The sequence below is a fragment of the Gymnodraco acuticeps genome, unplaced genomic scaffold, assembly GCF_902827175.1.
Source record: "Gymnodraco acuticeps unplaced genomic scaffold, fGymAcu1.1, whole genome shotgun sequence".
Classification (NCBI taxonomy): domain Eukaryota; kingdom Metazoa; phylum Chordata; class Actinopteri; order Perciformes; family Bathydraconidae; genus Gymnodraco; species Gymnodraco acuticeps.
The window spans coordinates 2,148,924-2,167,918 of NW_022991187.1; the positions used below are offsets into that span (position 1 = coordinate 2,148,924).

Consider the following 18,995-nt stretch of genomic DNA (forward strand, 5'->3'; position numbering starts at 1 on the left):
TCTCTGGAAGTTTTTCCTTGTACGATGTGAGGGTCTAAGGACAGAGGGTGTCGTTTTTCTCATACTGATATTCTGAACAATCTGTGCTGTTGTATTTGCTGTAAAGTGTCTCTACTGTAGGCTATTTTTATTATATGTACAGCACTTTGGCTCGACCAAAAATCGTTTATAAATGTGCTATATGAATAAAACTTGATTTGATTTGATTTGATATATTAATAAAACAGAATATAAATCAACTAATACATCATTATGTATTATTATAGAAGCTACCCAGCAGTTAATCAAGTCATTAAAATGTTCTTCTCCTTCACGAAGTGCAACATTGACACTATTGTACAATAACGTTTTATTTTTAAATCTGAAATGGGCCACACTGGATAATTAGTACTTTTACTTTGTGTACCTGTAGTATATTTTGATGCCAATAATGTTGTACTTTTAGTTGAGTACACATTTGAATGTTGGACTTTTGCTCGTAACAGAGTATTTTTACATTGTAGTATTGATACTTTTATCAGATCAGATCTGTTCGGTATGTGCCGTATGTACGTGCACGAAGAGACCCATGAAAACTGAAGGCAAGTGATATTTTTCTTTATTCAAGTACTTACATAGAAATAACAAAACAGTTGCATTACAACAAACTGAAGTGCCAAGTAAACAGGGGAGCACATCTCCCCATCACAAGGATATAGTAAAATTCATTTCAATATTCAGCTCATCATAAAATGACCTTATTATAAGGTAATAAAAACATGAAATAGGCTAAAGACATCAACAACATTTTAAACAAGACCCCTTGTTTTCTTGAGAAAAAAAAGCCAACAGAACAGTTATCCCAGTGTGTGTTTTCAATTGTCCGTCTTGAATTGTTGTTATCCCGTTTCACCAAATGTGAATTATTTTCATGCATAATAAAGAAATGAGCACCACCCACCGCATCGTAGGGCAGCACTTTGGAACATTTCCGTGCACATGCAAACATGAGGATATACTGTAATGAAAAGGAAAACACAACACAACAGAAAACAGTGAGTATCGACTCCATCTGAACACCATAGTGTCACTGTTGAAGACCACAAAATCCCTGAAGCCACCCTGTTGTCCATAAGATGACATGAGTAGCCTATATCTACACACATGATGGAAATCTCTTAAAAAGATGAGTATTTTTTTAAAATCTTGTAATTATTAATTGTCACGAATGAGCCCAAGCCTATTGCCGTGCCCAAGGCCAACTTCACGGAGACTAAATCAAACGGTTAAACACAAACATTAGCACAAGGCTGCCTTCAACTGCAAGCAGACTGAGGTCACATTTATGATTTGTTTCTCCTGTGGAGTTCTCATCTCATATTGTTTTTGATCAGCCAACCCTGCAACCCAGTTTGGCACAAAGATGGCTGCAGATGTTGGCTCAGATCCAACATGGAGCAGAGAACGAGGATGAGGCAAATTCCAATTTCAGAGCGTTTCAGCCGCCCACTTTTGGACAGTAAAACATGAAAAAAGCATAATATAAATTATTCTTAGAGAAGCATTATTAAGAGGGGGTTGTTTCTACAGCATTCACACATTACACAGAGTTATTGTTCAGCAGAACACGGTGCAGTCTGTATTGTTCAACCACCAAGCTATATTCAAGGAGTGGGATGGAGGGGGGATCATATACTTTTTTACAAAACCTTTCTGTCCATTATAAAAGTGTCACCAAACAAAAGTGACAAACACAGTGAGAGGATATGAACGATGAAATATTGAGTTTGCAAAGTGGTAATTACATGGCTTCATTTAGATGTGGAAATGGTTTGGTGTAGTCTCCACCTTACCCTGCATCATTCCTCAACACAAAGCAAAACATAAACACAGTTTTCTCTCAGAGGAGGCCACATCCTATATATTATAGTTAAAAACACCCATTCTCACCAGCAGAGTGTCAAATCAAGAGCACACAAGAGCAACATTTTTGGTCAAATAAATCAAAAAAGATTCAAGGTCTATCATGAACAATGTCTAACATCAAATTATTCCAGATAAACATTTCGTATTTCCTATCAACTCGTGTACGTTCTATATATATATATTTATTTGAGTTAACTCCACGAGGCTGTCTGCTACACGATGTTTATATTAGAGTCTGTTACCCATTGCAAGATTTCGGCAAATCCACAAGTAATGTTTTAATCTTAGTTGTTTTTTAGCGAATTATCTGGAATCAGACATAAGAAATGTTGTGTAATGTGAAAGAAATTATATTTTCAGTTTGGTAGTTTGGGATTTCAGTTGAGTTAAGCTGAGAAAAGTTTGGTTTGCCATCCATGCAAAACAATTAATTTTCATAATACAAAACTATCGATTTACATTTAGATGTTACAGGGTGCATGGTCTTTTAAACTACTTGAAAAAGTGCAAGGAGCTCTGTTCATTTATCCATGTAGATGAGTTGAGGCTCTCTGAGGCCAAATTAATTGGAAAAGAAGTGGAAAGTTGCCAGGAAGCTCAGCAGTGAAACTGGTTGTTACAGGAGGGGGAAACATGGCCTTCTGTGTGCCCTGTGTTCTCTGTGGCATTGCTTTCCTGAACCCTTCCTCTGGCCTTTGCATTTATCAGTCGATATTCTCTTTAAGTCTGATTGCCGTGTCTACTGACTGGTATAATATGTTTTTTTTTTCAAGCTTGGAATAGGGCATACACTTTTTTAGTAGTTAGAGAGCACAACTAATAACCAGAAATATTGTTGGTCCAAGTAGGCTACATCAGAAACTATATTAAAACATGGATAAGCTTATTATAACACCTCACATTTTTAATCCAATGGGCCAAATAGCATTTTTGGACTGCCAAAAAAGCCATATTTTTAAGAGAAAGGGAATATGCTTTTCTAAGCATATAATGTATTCATTGTTGTAAATATCATTATAATAAAAATGTTAAGATCCCATAGAAGCTCACAGAGGAGATAAGCGTACACAACATGTTTCATAGAATGATGGAATAGTTATTATTTCAAATCAGGACAAATGAACAATTAGAGACGGACCAATATTGGCATTGCCCTATAATGGATTTGGTTTTAGAAATAATCTAGTCATTTAGTCTTCTGTCCATCTGAGAGTAACCAGTGTTTGCTAAGAAATTGGGAAGATGTGTTAATTGAACTGATTGCTACTATAATGGAGATAAACAAAATGTAAAAAGTCTTTCTGTTTATTCAGAGAACACATTAGTGCTTCCTTAAACCACTTACAAATGCTATTATTGTTTTTTTTTCTTTCATGGAAGATAATACACCATATTTGGCACTATTGCAGTGCTCTAAAATGTTTTGAAATAACCTATGACAACAAAATATTCCGTATTATAACTACATTACTAAAAGCTTTAAGACACATTCCCACAAGCATTCAGTCAATTGAGAGTTCTTGTTTATGCAGTCATTTGTATTTACATAGTATGCATGAAGGCATGCACATATATGCACAATTTAATACTGAGTTATGGTGCATTTGACATTTGAGTACAAAACTGAAAATTCTACTGTATAGCTACCTGCATACATGTGTGTATACTGTACAAAAACAACAAGTCCCTAAGTCACAACTCAGTCTCTCTGTATTCAAAAGATGTAAACATGGATATGGACATTTTCATTTTCCCTTACCATATGCTGGTCAGATTTAGGTGATTTATACCAAGTAGTCTTTTTTACACCGTGAATCCTTCATTCCTCTTTGCTTTGATATACTGCTGGTTTACAACCCAGTGTTATTTATTTAAATAGTTCAGTCTGTCTAACTGTGCTCTTGGTTCATCTGATTTACGGGTTGTGGCACATGTAATGAATATATTGCATATAATTGCAGAACTCAAGAAAAATGAACAGTATTGGTGAGCTTTTAAAAAAGAAATGATATCTGGTAACGCCACATAAAGCCACCGTATAAAAAAAGGCAACACAAATACACAGTGTCTCTCAGTGACTACAAATAAATAAAGTATTGGCAGAGGCATTGATTGCTGCAGGCATGTTTGTTTTATAAGTACAAGTAACAAGACAAGACATCGGTTTGCTTTGTGTAACCCATTCAGTCATTATGTAGACTTAACCAATTTGTGCAGGTAAATCTATTTGAATCTGATCTTTCCGTTAAATCAACATGTGTGCTAAGCTGATATCACTGTTATGTTTGGCAGATGTCAGGCACAATAATAAAAAAACAAGGTTGGCTCTGTCACCACAATACATTTGGCACATTTTGAGAAAACAACATTCAAATAGAAAATAAAAAAACACGACACCTCAACAAAATACAACAAAAAGACCGTCAAGTGCCACTAATAAGGTATCCATGACAGTACACAAATATAACCAATTGCACTTTTTTAAAACAGCCTAATAAAATAAATGCATACATCCCAGACAACTCACCCTTTAAATAAGCTCCATTTAATTTAGTTTTTTGACCCTTGGCTTCCTTTCAATTTAGAAATTCTCAGTAAAATTGACAAAAGTGTATCCAGCCCACAAACCTATATGAAGTGACCTTGTGGACAGCATGTGCCAAGGGGCCCTTCTTTGTGTTACAGTAGCTGAGAGAGAAGGGTGTAGCAGCCTTTCTCCTTTTTTTCTTAAACTAAAACTCATCCATCTCAAAATAGAAGGAACTATGGAAATAAGAGCGGGGGATGTAAAAGAGTGTAAAAGAGTCACCTATTTATCTCATAGCGGACGTGATCCCGTCTTCCCAAGTCTCTTTATGGGGCATGGTGAGGGTCCAGTCCAAGTGTGTGTAGTGACGGTCATGACGTTCCCCCTGTCGGCCCCCCACAGGAGCTGGGGGGCGAGCTGTGGCTCCCAGCCACCCCACTGCTCTTATCAGCCGGCTTCTTGTCCTTCTGTTTCAGGTGAACCTTTGAGTGTCTCTTTCTCTCGTCACTCCTGGCAAACTTGCGTCCACAGAACTCACAGGAGAAGGGCTTCTCGCCGGTGTGTGTGCGGATGTGTGTGGTCAGGTGGTCGCTCCGGCTGAAGGAGCGCATGCATATTCGGCACTGGAAGGGTTTGTGACCTGTGTGGATGCGAAGGTGACGTGTGAGCTCGTCTGAGCGTGAGAAGCGTCTGTCACAGTTCTCCGCCGGGCAGGCGTGCGGCCGCTCGTGGACAGGGGTCTTGCTGGGACGGTTGGGGTACTTCCGAGGTCGTATGGGTTTGAGGGTGAGAGTCTGTGGGGGTGGGTGGTGCTGAGGAGGGTGCTGTTGCCCCCCGTGGAAACCTGGGTGCATCTGCTGCTTATCTTTGAACGCCCTGATGGTCTCCAGGGGTGTGATGGGAGGAGGGTTGACTCGGATGGGGTCCATGCTCTGGAAGGGCTTGTGCTCCATCACGCCAACATCCCCCTGATGGTGGAAAAGGTTGTAGTCGGGGATCATGGAGAAAAGGCTGCCATCCATGGAGGCTTTAGATGTGGAGTGGTAGTCATTGCCCGGGTAGGCGAGTCCGCTGCTGGTGGCCGGGCTGTGGTGGAAGGAGACCTGGTCCTGGTACAGGTCGCCGCAGGTGGAGTAGGCAGGCAGCGGAGGACCGTACACCTGATCCATGTCTGACGTCTGTCCGCCCATGCTGGCTGCGGAGGACGATGTCTGCGACGTGACCGTGCCGGGTGATGGAGAGACACCCAGGATCCCCGCGCTGACAAGACTGATGATGTTGTTATCAGAGCACCACCCGGAGCCCCCGAGGCCCCCTGACGGAGGAGTGTCAAAGGCAAACTTCCCCAGATAGGTGACAGTCTGCCCGCTGCGGTTGGACTGGAAGCTGGATCCATACTGAATCTCTGCGGATGCTTTCTCGCCTCCCATGCCCAGATCCATGATGTTATCTAGACAAAAGCACAAACACAGACATAATGAATAAATCATCCATATTGTTGCACATACAAGAATTTAAAAAAGCTGAAAAGAAAAGCTTTCAATAGCTGATAATGTGGCAACAGTTGTTAAATAAAGTCTAGAAAATTCACTTTGTGAAGATATGTGATCTTGAAGAATCCGTTTTTCCAAAATTCAGCTTTTTTGCATTTCTCTGTAATAGTGTGCCAACAAATGAAAATAAAAGAAGTCCACTGGAGTTCATAAAGAAATGTGAGCGCTGTCAGACCTGTAAGTTAAGTGAGTGACTGCTGCATGTGAGACAGTGTCTCTCTCTCTCTCAGATCCCACAAGCCCTCATAAATCAAGACCTAAACACCCCCTTTGATCCAGTCATTGTGTCCCTGAGGAGGACAGCCAAACTGAATGGCAAGATCTGATTTCTTTACAGCAGGGAGGATTATAAGGGAGAAGCCACATCTATCACGCTCAAGGATTCAAAACACATTTGCAGCATCTGCACATAACGGGGGTAAAACATTTTAAGTGTTTCCAATCCAATCTCGGCATTAGTGAGCTTAACAACATTTCCCCAAATTTCCCTGATATTTTAATTGTACAGAATCTTACACTTCACACACACACACACACACACACACATTTAACTTATTCCAAAGATGCCATAAAAACCATCACAGATGTGCTTAATGGGGATTCATTTATGTGCTGATCGTGCTCTCAGGGCTTTAATGTGAGACGTTTCAAATGAAATCTTTCTTTCACACAAGTTAAAATCTCTTTTCATTTGCAGAGAATGATACACAGGAGTGTTTAAATATTCACTCCTAGTAATTACCGCCTGCTGGAATTTGGCTAAAGACAGATCATAATTGAGCAAACAAAAGCTAAATTACTTATAGCACAATGGCATTGAGACACATGAGGTGAATATGGACAATGACACTTGTGGCATATTTTTTTAGGGGGGGGGGGGGTTTGGAATTGGAAAGCAAGCCTGAGTTGATATTAAAGCATTACACTCTAAATATTTGGTCTTTAGGAGGTTCTTTGAACTGTGGGATTTATTTTGAGAGAATAAGAGGCATACAATAATTCATCACTATTTCTTATTAGGCGGCATTGAGGAGCAAAGTAAACAGCTGCTTCACTGGAAATATTACACATGGAACTCTAAAAAGAAATTATTGTTATTTGCACAAAAATATTAAATCTGCAAAAAAAATCATATATATTACATTTTGAGTGTATAACGTGAATTTCATCAAGAAGACTCATATTTAACAGAGCAACACACACCTGTACTGAAACATATTTGTTATGTTCAGCTTCATTTGTTTCAATATTTCCTGTCAGAGGTCACTACAATTAAACATAAATAAACATTGTATTGCCTTGTTAATAGAGAAATGTCATATGTTGCAAGTATGTCTCCTGTATTTAATTTACTTATTTTAAAATAAACGAGGTATACTATTTATAAGACCTGGCGCTGGGATAATTAAAAACGCACACTATAAGTAAATAAGGGGGTTCATTACGGGGTAATTTAAAAATAAGGGGTTGTTTTAAATCGTGAAAAAAAACGTGAGAATAAAAATGTTTCATGCAAAGTTCGACAGGGCAAATGTAAATTGCGGTCAGTGCATCACGGTGATCCTTGCCACGCCAGGATACTAAATATGTAGCCTAGTATATTTGGTGCAGCATTGACCCATCACCTCCGAAGGTGAGCCTGTACAATTAGTGATTGATTTAATGCCAACACTGAGCCGAACCTAAAGTCATCTTTGGAGGCGTCTGAATTAATCAGAAATAAACCTTAATCTGGATTTAGCAACAAATAAATCAATAAATTCGGCCTCGCAATTTAGTGACTAAGTGGGTTCAGGGGGCCCTGTGTCTAAACATTTTATATAGGGAAAAGCAGCCACACACGCCTTCTGAAATCCAATCCGTGTCATGTTAATAGAGTTGTGAATGAAAGGCATTCTCCTAAGTAGCTGACCCACCTTTGCGGGTGGATGTTAGATTAATGAATCCGTGGCATTTTGCAGTTTAACCACAGAAATGTATTCACTCCGAGAGTTGAGATTTCAGTTTCAGTCAGGAGTCGATTGCGTTTTGAGTACTTTGCGTATAACAGCCTGTTTTCCACAGCCGTTCATTAGACATTTCCTCAAACACTCCTCAGCTTTGTCAAATTAAAATCACTATACACGTGTAGATCTTTACAAATATAATGTTTTAGCATTAGGTTTTTTTAAAGTTTTGATTTCAGAACCTTTTTTATGTTGCGTGAGAGACATTTCGGCTACGGACAATGATAAACATAAAAGGAAACGTAACAAATATGACATGCCTGGCCAGAGAGTCAGTCACATTAAAGGTATATCTAATTCGTAGAGCCCGGTGTTACACCTGATCCCGAGAAAAAGTATTGAGTACGGGAGTCTGTACGCAACAGCCAGAGCGCAAACAGGTGCTCCGAGACCCAAGACAACTGTTGCCTTACGCATCGCAGTTTGAACCACTTTTATCAAAACACTCATACACGGAAAAGTAAAAAAATCTTACCTGTATTCATCTGTGAATAGTGGTTAATAGATTCCGTACTGGTGAAAATATTCATAGACGTCGGGATGTCCTCTTCTGGGTAGAGACTGTCAGGGATCGTGTTTATTAAACTGCTCATCGTAAGAGGGAGCTTCTCCGCTAGTTTCCCTGTCATAGCAGTTATAGTCAGTCCGACATTTATAAAAAGGACAACTCGCAGGTATCCAAGTAGTTACTCAGAAAAAAACACAGCGGGTGTTCTCAAAAGTGGAAAACACAGGTGTGGATCAGAGAAAAAAGAGGAGAGGAGCAGGGATGGATCCTGTTGCTGTATCCAAGTATCCCGCGGAGGACGAGCAGCGCCGGGTATCTCCTCCTGTGTGATCACAGGCTACTGTTGTTATTAATCTGATCACTGTGGAAGCTGATGGGCTGCTTGTGGGGGAATGTGAAGTCTGTGAATCAATGGAGGAGGTGGTGGTGGTGTTGGTTGCACAAGAGCAGCTCTACTTGCTCTATTGGAGCTGGATAGGGGACTCCAGTCTGCCTGTATTAAATAGGGGGATGGAACATTTGCGTGACGTAGATGACCAAATATGGACAGAGCGCCCAGCACCCATGCTCTCCGCGCGTCAGGCTGTGGAAACTACAGTGGAGGCAAAAGGCTCCGATAGATAGCGAGCCACAGAAGTTTACCAAATCTTCACTGCTGCTCCAGATGCGTCCCTCTCCGGGACGATTCTCCTCTGTTCCTGTCCTTGTGGAAAACATTAGAGGGATTCAACAGCTGTTATCTGTATTATTATCAGGCATTATGATGTCCATTGTGGACTATCACGCACACTGGGAGCTTTTTATGCAGCTGTGTGTGTGCGAGTGAGAGACAGTGTGAGACGGAGAGACAGAGAAAGAGGCTGTTGTCGTAAACAATTAAAATACTTTAAGTCATTAAAGGCCTTATACTGTTTGGTCATACACATATTGAAATATTTCTATGTGTTGGCCTTTCTTTTAAATACGTTTTGCCCAAATAAGACTAAAGAAAAATAATTTGTATAAGCTAATATGCTTTTTTGTTGCTTTTAGTGAATGTTCAAACTGTCCTATCCTACTATCCGTCCTGTATTGCAGAACAACTGTTGGAAACCGTCTTCTTCAAGCAGCAACACTTAACAAAGACAGTAATTGACGGAGTTAATCACTTGTAAATATTGCAAGCAGCGCACTGTAAATCCGAAGGCTTGCTTTGACTTGAAGCCAAAGTGACCGCTTAAGTGGAACTCCAAATAAGGGCAGTGTCCGGCCCCGCCCCTTTCTGTCTGTATTTGGACATGTGAGTTCCGGGTGAAGCACAAGTGGAAAAGTGTTCGGAAGCCACAGAAGAGATGACAGTGGATGGAGCGTCATGGGTCGCGTTTTTACTTATTTGCCAACTTGTGAAAAAGAAACAACATCACACAGTGGTTGACTTTATATCCTTTTGAATAGAGTTATTTTAAAAAGAAAAAGAAAAAAAGAAGACTTAAAATCGTTGGGGTTGCTCACTGCTTTCAACTCACTATCACACTCTGCACTCCTCATTAAAAGTCTAGCAGGGATTAACTAGGTTGGGAGTAGGCTATGCACTTTCTGCTGTAGCTGTACCAACATGAAGCACAGGCCTTTGCAAATCTCACAGAAAATATTGAATGAAATGTCAGTGCCTGAATATTCAGAACTGAGAAATTAATAGTACCTCAATGAACCAGAAGTGTAAACAGAGTGTGTGGGAGAATTAGTCTGAATCATGCTCTGTGTTTAGGGGGCTAACACAAACACAGCAGCCAGTGATCTGGTGTGGCTCATCACCACAGGCAAGTCCTCAGTGTGTGTGTGTGTGTGTGTTTTATCATAGCAGTCATACCAGCGGGCAGATAGAGTAGGTTCCTCTCAGGATGTCTTGTAAACAGTATTGTGCCTTGAATCAACAAAATAGACAACAATGATCCTCACAGACTTAAAAAAAAAAATGTCCGACCAAAGAAAGATTTTCTATGTTGGCTTAATCATCTGCCTTAACTGACTCACTCCTTAAATGTGCATAAATGTGCTAAAAGTAGTTCTCTGAATCACTGTTAGCACATTAATCCAGGTCAGAAGGAACAAGATATGAGTGATTTTTTCTTGAGTTTTAGCTGTTCACGTATTTGGAGCTAAATGTCAATCAACATAGAGTATGTACATCGTTTATCAGGCCATTTTAATCACCAATTTAATGTTTTTATACTTACATTCTGTCAGTTTTTAGCTTGTCAAATGTGAAAGCTGGAATTCAATTTTGCACAGGTTAAGAGGCTGTTATAGTTGTAAGCATTATCTATTAATAATTAAACATTCAAGTGAAAAATACATTCATTAAAGGGGACACAACAGATATTCACCGCATATAAACAGTTTGATATATTTCAACAAACTGCTTTAGAAACAAAGGTCAAAAGGTGAACATCTTTTGAAATATACATTTCAGGAACAATTTCCACAGCTATGGAAAGCATATGTGCTAACATACAGTATGTAAAAGCCTCTATTGTCTATACCACTGCATGACAAACAGGAATGTATGATTGGTTTGGACTAAAAACAGGTAATCCTGACATCATAATGTAATGCAGAACAATAACATGACCTACTGCGTCACACATTACGCATAAGAGGTAGTATATTTATAGCAGTTTATTGCATCATTTGCATCACATTATGTGCTGTTCCTGTTTTTTTTGTCTACCTCATGAAGTTGCAGGGGTTGATCAGTTCAGTGGGAGAGCCGTGGAAAAAGTGTTTATGGGTTTAATCAAATGAGAGAAATCCCTCAGGTCAGCGTGATAAGGACTCACTGTACTGCGGCGCCTCGCCGGAAAGTTGGAACACCTACCTGTTGCAGGTTTATTTCCTCGACTGTGATCTGATCACCTGGGCCTGGCCCTCTGTGTTTGTTGTGGCGTTTAATCTCTTTGACTGCAGCGTCCGGGCCTCTTTTGCATACCGGGATTCCATGGAAGCACAGGCTTGTTTTAAAGTGGAAAACTGCCCAGGCACTGCGGATATATAGTCAAATTAGTTCAGTTTTTCCAGGCTTCATGGGGGAAGACTACAACTGATGTTCCTTGCTGTTAGTTAGATATATGAATAGATAAACATTATTCTAATTATCCCAACAGTAACTGCACATCCATTATTTTACATGATGTTGTAAAGGAAACATCTCTTGATATTATGATCACTGTAATGGTGAGAAGTATTATATACAGTATGTATATGGTTTATCAATCTGCAGGTGTTTTAATCCCAAACAAATCTCCATATTTCCGAACTATGACTTTTCATACTACAGCCTTTTATTTGAAAAGCATCTACATTTTGAATTTGGAGAATCTCTAATATGAATTCAGTTAAAGAAAGATTAACGCATATCCAATGAAAACACATTTGTGTCATCACATCATCCGTAAAAATATGTTGCTTCATTTCTTTTTTAGTCCAGTTTTGCATTAGTTAAAAGTGAGCGTTGTTACCCTACCCATCATTGCTATTTGTCTGGATAATGTTTTTCTTTTCAGTGTTATTATTAGGAAAGGAAAAACATTTTTTTCAGATACAAGCCCGACCGGGTACCTTAATGTTTAAAGGTCAAAAGGCGCATTTTAAAATTCACTGTTTCTCATTTGTGAATGATGTTCTTGGAGACAGACGTTTACTTAAGCCAAAAAAACAAGTGTATTAAATAAGTATATTCATTCAGAGGCATGATTCAAACCTCCAGGTGGACTACAGAGCTCTGAATGAGTCTGTTGGGGTCAGACAAACAGAGAATACACGTGCAAAGTGGTCAGCAGAGCATGCTTTGGATGTCACACCCAAATCCATTTGGCCTCTGCTCACAACAAGTGATGAACTCCAGGAAGTCCCCCGTGAAATAAATCTTCCGCACTTCTCCAGCAGCAGCAGCGAGAAAAGAAGAATAGAGACTCGAGTCAGAATGCATATTAGATCACTAAGCGCCGGTTAGGCAATTTAATTGATTATACAAATTCCTTTTAATTAATGTAAGTTTGAATACATTAAGGAAATATTAAATGCATTTGCCTTATCATCAGGGGATGTGAGAAGTTATTTATTTTTTCCAGAGATGCAATATACTGTGCCTCGTTGAACTACAGCTGTCAGTTTTTCTTAATCACAATATTTCAACTCTCCTGACATTTGGAGTAAAAATAAACACATTCAAGGAAGCTGAGAGGCAAAAACCCAGATGTTTTGGCAGAATATCTCCGAAATATAAAGGAGGTGAAAAAAATGCACAGTGTATTTGGAAGTACACATCTTGGCATTTCAATGGTGTACTGATGGATTCAAGTAGGTGGTTTTTGGAAGAATGTTCTCCCAGTTGGCATGCCTCACAATGAGTGTAGAATTATAATACCCTTGCCAATTGTTAAAAATGTGATTTCATAAGTCAAATAAGATCAAGGTCAAGAAGCGATATTCACACTGAAGGATACTTAACATTTGTTGAAAAGCAACGGACCGCCGGACTAACTGTGTGCATTGTTTTGGTTGTTTTGTTTGTGGACGCGGCTGCTTTGACTGTTAAGTCGGGGAAGCAAACAAAGCAGATGCAGGACAATTTGATCAATGATCTCCCAGAGTTCATCGGGAGGGCACATAGGGGTTTACCAAGGCTGGCTTAACCACCAAAGGAACAAAAAACCTCCATTACCTACTCCTGCCTAGCCCACTGATGAGACACCAAATCAGGGTCAATGCAAACCACCAACTAAAGATTGATCATCAGAACATCAAAGTCTCTCATGTAAATCCAGCCTTTTCCAGACATCTGGGGTATTGATACAAACCCCTCCCAGAGGAGAGTTGCTGGTTAGAAACCAATATTCCTCATGGGGGGTACTCTGACCCACCCTCTACAAAGACCCGTGCAAGTCTGAAAAGTATCTCCTCGTCAAAAGGGTTGAAAAGTTTATCTGTACCATCCTCTGCAGACCTACCAGGTAGGCCTGTTATGCAACCGTCCAAAGTTCAAAACGGGTTCATCCTCCCAAAGTTACACTCAAGGACACTTCAACATGTGTTAGAGCTGCTTTTACTTAAAAAATAATCAATCAAGGAAGTGAAAGCACATCGATGTTTCCAATTGAGGTGAGAGTGGTCAATGGAAATATGATAAACAATTACACAGACAGCAAGTTCCCTTTACCCACACTGCATGCCCCTCCCCCTGTCCTGTCACTATGTCGAGTATTTTGGTTCAAGTTCCACTGCGGCATCCGGCAGTGTTGCGGTCTCGGTTTCACCTCCCACTTCCTTTTTTTGGCCCTGACGTGTTTCCGCGCCTGAATTAGAATAAACTCTTTCCACAAGAGTTGTGATATCAGGTCCGTCTTCCTTTTCTGGTTTACGATGTTTGGAAACTAATAAGAAATCCCCAGTGAGGTCAGAACTATCTCCCAAATCCTTTGCCCCGCACCACGCGACAGAAGATACGGGGCGACATCAAAACATAGCAGCTGCTGTAACACAAAGAGGAAATCTCTCTCTATCTCAGTGATAAGATAACAGGCAAAGAGGGCTGACCTGTTGCAAGCTTTGAAGAACGTACTGTATGCTTATATTCAGAGAAAGTGGGGAAACATCTTATTGTATATCATTGTACTGACAGGTTCTTCATTTAGTTATCCGAGAATCAGTCTTTGTAGTTTTGGGTGAGCAACTGCAGAGTGGCCACAGGCTCTCCCTTGTGATGAAGGCCTGAAGATCCCATTTACCTGTTGATACATGAACACAGAAATGTATAAGTATTTACAGATATTCAGAGGGGAAATGGACTTAAAACGTGTGTATTTTCAGTCTGATTGAACAGTGGATCAAAAAACCTAAGCACTCAAATCTCACAAGTTTATTTGACAACATGTTTTTATCCTACACACATTCAGCGCAGTCTGAGTGAAATCTCTGGTGCATTGCTAGAGTGTTTCTCGTGACCGCTCGGCCCGTGTTTAAGGGATCTGAGGCCTAACTGAGCAGCACATGGCTCTGGGATGTGAGTCACTGAGAACAGCACTGCTGAAAATAAAACATGTTGCTGTAATGATGGAGGTGGGAACGCAAGGACGTATTGGCAAGAAGATATGATTCAATCGCCTGGACTGTTTTTTTTCCTCCCTCCCCTTTTAAACAAACACCAGACGGCCATCCGGCTGGTATGACAATATCACTTCTTAGATTTTGACAACCGCTGATTCCCTGCAGCTTCCCCTCCTTTTACCAAGAAAAAAAAAGACAAATTCACAATTATCTTTCCAAGGCAAAAAAAACTCCCTGTGTGCTTAAAACTTGCAAACTTCAACATATTCTAGAGAGTGTCTGCGTGCGTCTTCACATGTTGGAGTGTACATACGACAACGCCGCGCTCAGCAATCCAGGGAATGGCTGACATTCTGGTATTTCCGTATGTGGAGTAATTACATTAACAGCTGTTCAAGAATAGCGTAGGCAAGTTAATCTTTTGAAAAGAAAGACAACTATTGAAACCGTCCAAACCTGTAGAGAGAATGGTCTCACAGTCAGGGGTTGAGTCTGACTCTGTAGAAGCGTTGGCACTTCTCACCTCTCGCTGCAGCTGCTTCACAGGCCTTCTCTGTGGCTGTTTTCGCCATCAGGGAGACACATTTCGTATCCCGCGGCACCTCGGAGGAGGAGATATGGGAGAAGAAATATACTTTGCCACCGCTGACTTCAAGTGCACTCACCTCACATCAGAAACAAATCATACAGATTCATTTACATTTCAGACTAACTGTATTTTTCAAGGTTGTCTTGTTCAGGGTATTTTCAGAAAATATGATTTTATTTATCTCCTTTCAAATCTTAAAGTGGTTCAAGTGTTACAGCCAGTATTTTGTTTTTGTAAAAAAGGCCAAATATTAACCTCATTATAAAATATACTATCAGCCTCTTAAGAGACACAGAGATGGGCAACCTGTGTGAAAGACGCCATCGAGACACAGTTTTTAACCATTAAGTTAAATGATCCTGCACAACGTCAAGAAAGAAAGACGATTTAAGTAGTTTTTTTTGTTATATTTGAGTTTTGCCTTGTTTGACTATTAAAGTAAAGGCCTAACACATCATCTGAAGCCAAACAACTTTGAGGTAAACAAATGAATGTGTTAAAACGGTCCCTTTAAGGCGTCTAAGTGGCTTGATGGAAACAAAGAAAGGAAGCCGCGACAATTTAGTTACGCAAGGTTTAAACTTAAAATGACAGCATTATCAAATCATTACTCAACTGTTTTTCGTGCATGCTTCCTGATCCTCACCACATGTTTAGCTTATGAGCCTGACACCAAACCTTGGTGTGTCCAGGTTTGCCATGAGGTCAGGTCAGGGTCTGAGCTCAGCTGGGGGAGATAATGAATAATAACTGGGAGATGAGCAGATGAGTACCTGAATCTCTCCAGGTCCCCTCTGTGAAAGAGGATTGCCTGCAGGAAGGGCTCACATAATCAAGTGAGGGCAATGGAGTCAAGTGACCTGCCTGTATGATAGGGCATGGCCCCAGTGGCCCCTCTAGCCTGTGCTTCAGGGGGAGATAATATGCCGCCTCTGCAGGACCCCAAACTCCCCTGCATGTCCAGATCAAGGTCCTGGACATCACCCCTCAGCTTACCTTAAAGGTGCTCCCTCTGAGGGGTGAGGTAACAAACCGAATATAGGGATATAGACCATCAGTCATGTCAGGATTTAATAATAAAACAATTTTTTTCCCAGGGAGAACAGGCTTTGAAGTACTTTTAGGCAACATTTCCCCTAACAGAGAACGTCAAACTGAAGATCATTTTATTATAACGATCAGACGGAGAGTCAAAACCAGGCGCTGCTTGTAAGGCTTTGCACACATAATCCTGTCTAAAGCTGTGCAATCATTGGGCGCAATCCAAAGTGAGGAAAATTCAAAATATCTGGTGCTATCACGCTGGGTGCTACCCTGCGAATGCCTCGACTTACAAGTGACCTTAAAATAGGCTGGTGTGTGTTTGTGGCGCGGAGACGTGTTCCTGCCTCTCCCATCTGCCGGCTCATGGAAAGGACAGATAGTGCGGGACCTGAGGGCGATGTTAAAGTCTTCCTGCCTCTCCTTTTTGTTTCCACCTTGCTGCTCCGTCTGTAGTATGGCAGGAAGATCAGGACTGCTGTGAGGTGACACAGAGCCGCTACATTTAGTGGTGTGGGCGGTGTCCCTGTTAAACCTCTTAGAGTGTCTCGAAAATACTCGAAACCAAGTGATCCTGTTCATCGCAGCAGCAGAGCCATATCAGTCGAAGAGATGAACTCAGCTTCATCACGTAACATTCATAGTTGTAATAGTGTTATACTAATACAGTGTGGGGGTTATAAGGATGTCAGAGAGGTTAGGGGTCGGCCTCCGGAGCAGAGACGTGTTGCTCGGAGATGCTTTAGCGAGACAGATGCCTGCTGTGCAGAGACCTGTCTCCAGAAACACTGTTTGGCTGCAGTCTCAGCTCACAGCCTGCTGTCAATATAGCAGCCTACATTGTTAGCAACTGCTGTCACCCAATGTGGACTGCATATTCAATCTGATTGCACGTTTCTTTTTCAAAAGCACTGCATGGACTGGAAACAGGATACATCCCTGAGCTGCTCATCAACTATTCAACCCCCAATCCTTAAGATCTGGTGACCAATCGCTGCCTTCTGTTACCTCACCCAATTAAAAACTAAAGGTAATCTTAATTAGTTGGCCTTTGCCATTAGGAGTTGGCTCTTCCTCCTCAATTTATATCTTTATAATCCGCCTAAAGACCCATGTCTTCTCGTTAGTGTCTTAACTCATAGCATGATGTCTTGCATAGCCACAGTATTTTTATTTAATTGTATTAGTTTGTGTTTTATTCTCTTTGTGTGTGCAATTCAGTTTTTTGTTTGTGTTTATATCTCAAAATAAGCAATCTTTCATTAATTGACCTATGTTCTCTGACTTCTGCCTCCTTTTTTAAAATTATTATTGTGTTTTCATTTGATCTCGTTGTAAAATACTTTGTTTATTGTTGTATAATTAAACCAGGTTTAAGTAAAGGGATATGTTGCATTGTATTTGTTGAATTGTAACATTACAGATAAAAGGTGTGGAAAAGGTTAAATGTATGTTGGACACGAGCCCATATGTAGGTGCTGTCTTCCTTGATCTCAGGAAGTTTCTCTTTTGAAGCCAGGAACAGGCTCTGTGACCTTTTTACCTGTGCTGGACTATGGTGATTTGATCTATATGAATGCACCTGCCCATTGCCTGGAAAAGTTAGATGCCGCCTATCACAGTGCCCTGAGATTTGTTACTAACTGTAAAGCACTTACTCATCACTGTACCCTGTATGCCAAGGCAGGTCTGCCATCACTAACTGTACGGAGGCTCAGTCATTGGTACATGTTCATTTACAAAGCCATGTTGGGTAAACTACCTTTTTATATCTGCTCTCTGATCTCTCGACTAATTGAAAGTACATATTGCCTGAGATCTCATGATGTTGTTTTAGTAAATGTGCCAAGTGCTAGGACTGTCTTAGGGAAGAAAGCTTTTAGTTGTGCAGCTCCACTAAATTGGAACAGTCTGCAAACATGTTTAAAACTGAGCACTTTGGTTCCTCTGCATCATTTTAAAACTCAGCTGGCTGACATGCTGTTTGACACTCATGGTACCTGTCTCTGTAAATACAGTTTGTAAACTGTACCCTGTACATTATGTTGTATGTCATCCTTATTGTTGTTCTGTTGTTTTTATGTTACATGTGTAACTAATGTGCTGCAGGTCACCCTTGAAAAAGAGATCTTTTGATCTCAAGGGGCTTCACCTGGTTAAATAAAGGCTACAAACAAACAAGGCTTTTGATACTGTTGACCACCAAGTGCTCCTTACAAAGCTGACGTATTTCAACTTTTCGGCAGATTCAATACAGTGGGTTAAGTCTTACTTATCGAACAGAAAACAGTGTGTTTTGGTCAACGGTGCCAAATCCCCCTACCTTGTCAACCCTGTTGGGGTTCCACGAGGGTCCATTCTTGGACCGTTACTTTTTTCACCGTACATTAATGACTTGCCTAATGTATGTCCTGAGTTGAATGTGCAAATGTATGGCGATGATGCGGTCATCTATTTACACGGGAAAAACACTGAAATGATCTCATCCTGTCTCTCAAATGCTTTGGACAAGGTTCAACACTGGCTGAACAACATTTGCTTACAGTTAAACGTAAAAAAAAGTAAACGACCAGTCAAAATCGAAGGATCCAACGTGTTTTTAAACGGAGCAGAATTAGAACTAGTCCCCCACTTCAAGTATCTTGGAGTCATATTGGACTCGAACTTGACTTTTAAGACAAATATTAAGAAAGAAAGTATCCAATACTATTAAATTCAACTTGCAACATTTTAAACAACTTCGACCCTTCTTAACTGTCAATGCTGCAAAGTCATACCTCCA

The 18,995-nt window shown here is 40.5% G+C and overlaps 1 protein-coding gene across 3 annotated transcripts; it reads right to left on the minus strand.

Moving 5' to 3' along the window:
- Positions 1 to 581: 581 nt before the first annotated feature.
- On the minus strand, positions 582 to 16,772 carry egr3 (early growth response 3). 3 transcript variants are annotated; one of them, XM_034238167.1, is made up of 4 exons: positions 15,789 to 15,838; positions 15,107 to 15,248; positions 8,467 to 14,264; positions 582 to 5,882 (listed from the first exon to the last, which is right to left on the minus strand). In XM_034238167.1, the coding sequence occupies exons 3-4, from the start codon at positions 8,618 to 8,620 to the stop codon at positions 4,804 to 4,806; spliced, it is 1,233 nt and encodes a 410-aa protein (XP_034094058.1). In that variant the 5' UTR covers positions 8,621 to 14,264; positions 15,107 to 15,248; positions 15,789 to 15,838; the 3' UTR covers positions 582 to 4,803. The 3 variants fall into 3 exon arrangements, with proteins under 3 accessions (XP_034094058.1, XP_034094057.1, XP_034094059.1); XM_034238166.1 differs by having other exon boundaries at positions 15,107 to 16,772; XM_034238168.1 differs by lacking the exons at positions 8,467 to 14,264; positions 15,107 to 15,248; positions 15,789 to 15,838 and adding an exon at positions 6,024 to 6,358.
- Between the last annotated feature and the right edge of the window lie 2,223 nt (positions 16,773 to 18,995).

Excerpts from the sequence above, each read along its gene's own strand:
- egr3 (XM_034238166.1), bottom strand. The coding sequence starts at position 8,620 with ATGACAGGGAAACTAGCGGAGAAGCTCCCTCTTACGATGAGCAGTTTA. Across the intron at positions 5,883-8,466 it reads CTATTCACAGATGAATACAG|ATAACATCATGGATCTGGGC; the intron begins GTAAGATTTTTT and ends GCTTTTGTCTAG.